The 1343-nt window shown below is 64.9% G+C and overlaps 1 protein-coding gene across 4 annotated transcripts; it reads right to left on the minus strand.

Moving 5' to 3' along the window:
• Window positions 1–212: 212 nt before the first annotated feature.
• Window positions 213–1076, minus strand: LOC143408308 (uncharacterized). Of its 4 annotated transcripts, none has more exons than XM_076867895.2 (2): window positions 735–1076; window positions 213–566 (listed from the first exon to the last, which is right to left on the minus strand). In XM_076867895.2, the coding sequence occupies exons 1-2, from the start codon at window positions 1074–1076 to the stop codon at window positions 213–215; spliced, it is 696 nt and encodes a 231-aa protein (XP_076724010.2). The 4 variants fall into 4 exon arrangements, with proteins under 4 accessions (XP_076724010.2, XP_076966502.1, XP_076966501.1 ...); XM_077110387.1 differs by having other exon boundaries at window positions 213–626; XM_077110386.1 differs by having other exon boundaries at window positions 213–638.
• Between the last annotated feature and the right edge of the window lie 267 nt (window positions 1077–1343).

Below are 1343 nucleotides of genomic sequence, written 5' to 3' on the forward strand. Positions count from 1 at the left end.
TGACAAGAGGCTCCGGGGTGCCATCTACGGGTAGAGGGACTTGAGGGTCCTCTCTCCCCAGGGAGGGGGGGAGCAGCTCCTTCAGGCAGCAGCTGCATGGCCACCGAGCAGGAGAGGGGAGGTCCTGGTGGCTCCCTGTATCAGGGATTCCTGAGTGAAGAATCCTGCTTAGGAGAACAACAGTGGCCTGCAGAAGCAGGATGTTGAGCTGGTCAGCAGCAGGACCTCTGGCCCAAGGAGACACCACAGCAGGCTGGGCGGGAGCAGGCGGGGCGGCAGAGCAGGGACACACAGGAGGCCGGGCGGCAGCAGCTGGGCTGGCAGGAGGAGGCACAGCAGGAGGAGACGGGCATGCAGCAGGCAGGCCTGCACACGGGGCGGCAGAGCAGGGACACGCAGGAGGAGGGTCTGTAGCAGCAGACGGGCTTGCAGCAGACGGGCACGCAGCAGGACGGCTGGCAGGGGGAGGAGCTGCAGCAGTCAGACTGGCAGCTAGACTGCTGGCAGCAGGAGGAGGAGGCTCCAGAGCAGACGGGCACACAGCACACGGGCTTGCAGCAGACGGGCTTGCAGCAGAGGGACACACAGGAGGACGGCTGGCAGGGGGAGGATGAGCAGCAAGAGGGCTCACAGCAGGACTGCTGGCAGGGGGAGGATGAGCAACAAGAGGGCTCACAGCTAGACTGCTGGCAGCAGGAGGAGGAAGCCTCAGAGCAGATGGGCACACAGCACACAGGCTTGCAACAGACCGGCTTGCAACAGACGGGCTTGCAGCAGAGGGAAACACAGCAGGATGGCTGGCAGGGGGAGCAGCTGGAGCAATCAGACTGGCAGCTAGACTGCTGGCAGCAGGAGGGGGTGCAGGAGCTGGTGCAGACTGATTGGCAGCAGGGTCTGGACACACAGCTCACTGGGGTGCAGACGAGGGACAGACAGGGCGCTGGGGCACAGCAACTGGGCTGGCAGCAGCTGGGGGCGCAGCAAGGGGGCTCACAGTAGCTCTCTGGACAGTCGTCCACCTGCCAGGAGGACTCTGGGCAAGAGCTGGAGCAGATGGACATGGTGGAGGCGGCCATGGTGGGTGTGCTGGAGGAGGTGTGGGTGGGTGGGTGAGTGTGGGTGTGTGTGGGGAGCTCTGGGCGCTGGCTTTTATACCTGCCTGGTCCCTCTGGTCCCCAGCCCACAGCCTCTCCTTCCGTGTTGCTGGGCCGGCTCCTGGCCGTCATCGGGGATGCTTGTTTACCTGGGAGGCTGTCCAGCTTGTTAATGTCCTGCCAGCGTCGGGGCCCCTGGAGCGGGAGTGGGTTCCGGGAGCAGTGAGTGCTGGGTGTTGTGTGTGGGAG

The sequence above is a fragment of the Callospermophilus lateralis genome, chromosome 10 (genome assembly GCF_048772815.1).
Source record: "Callospermophilus lateralis isolate mCalLat2 chromosome 10, mCalLat2.hap1, whole genome shotgun sequence".
NCBI lineage: Eukaryota > Metazoa > Chordata > Mammalia > Rodentia > Sciuridae > Callospermophilus > Callospermophilus lateralis.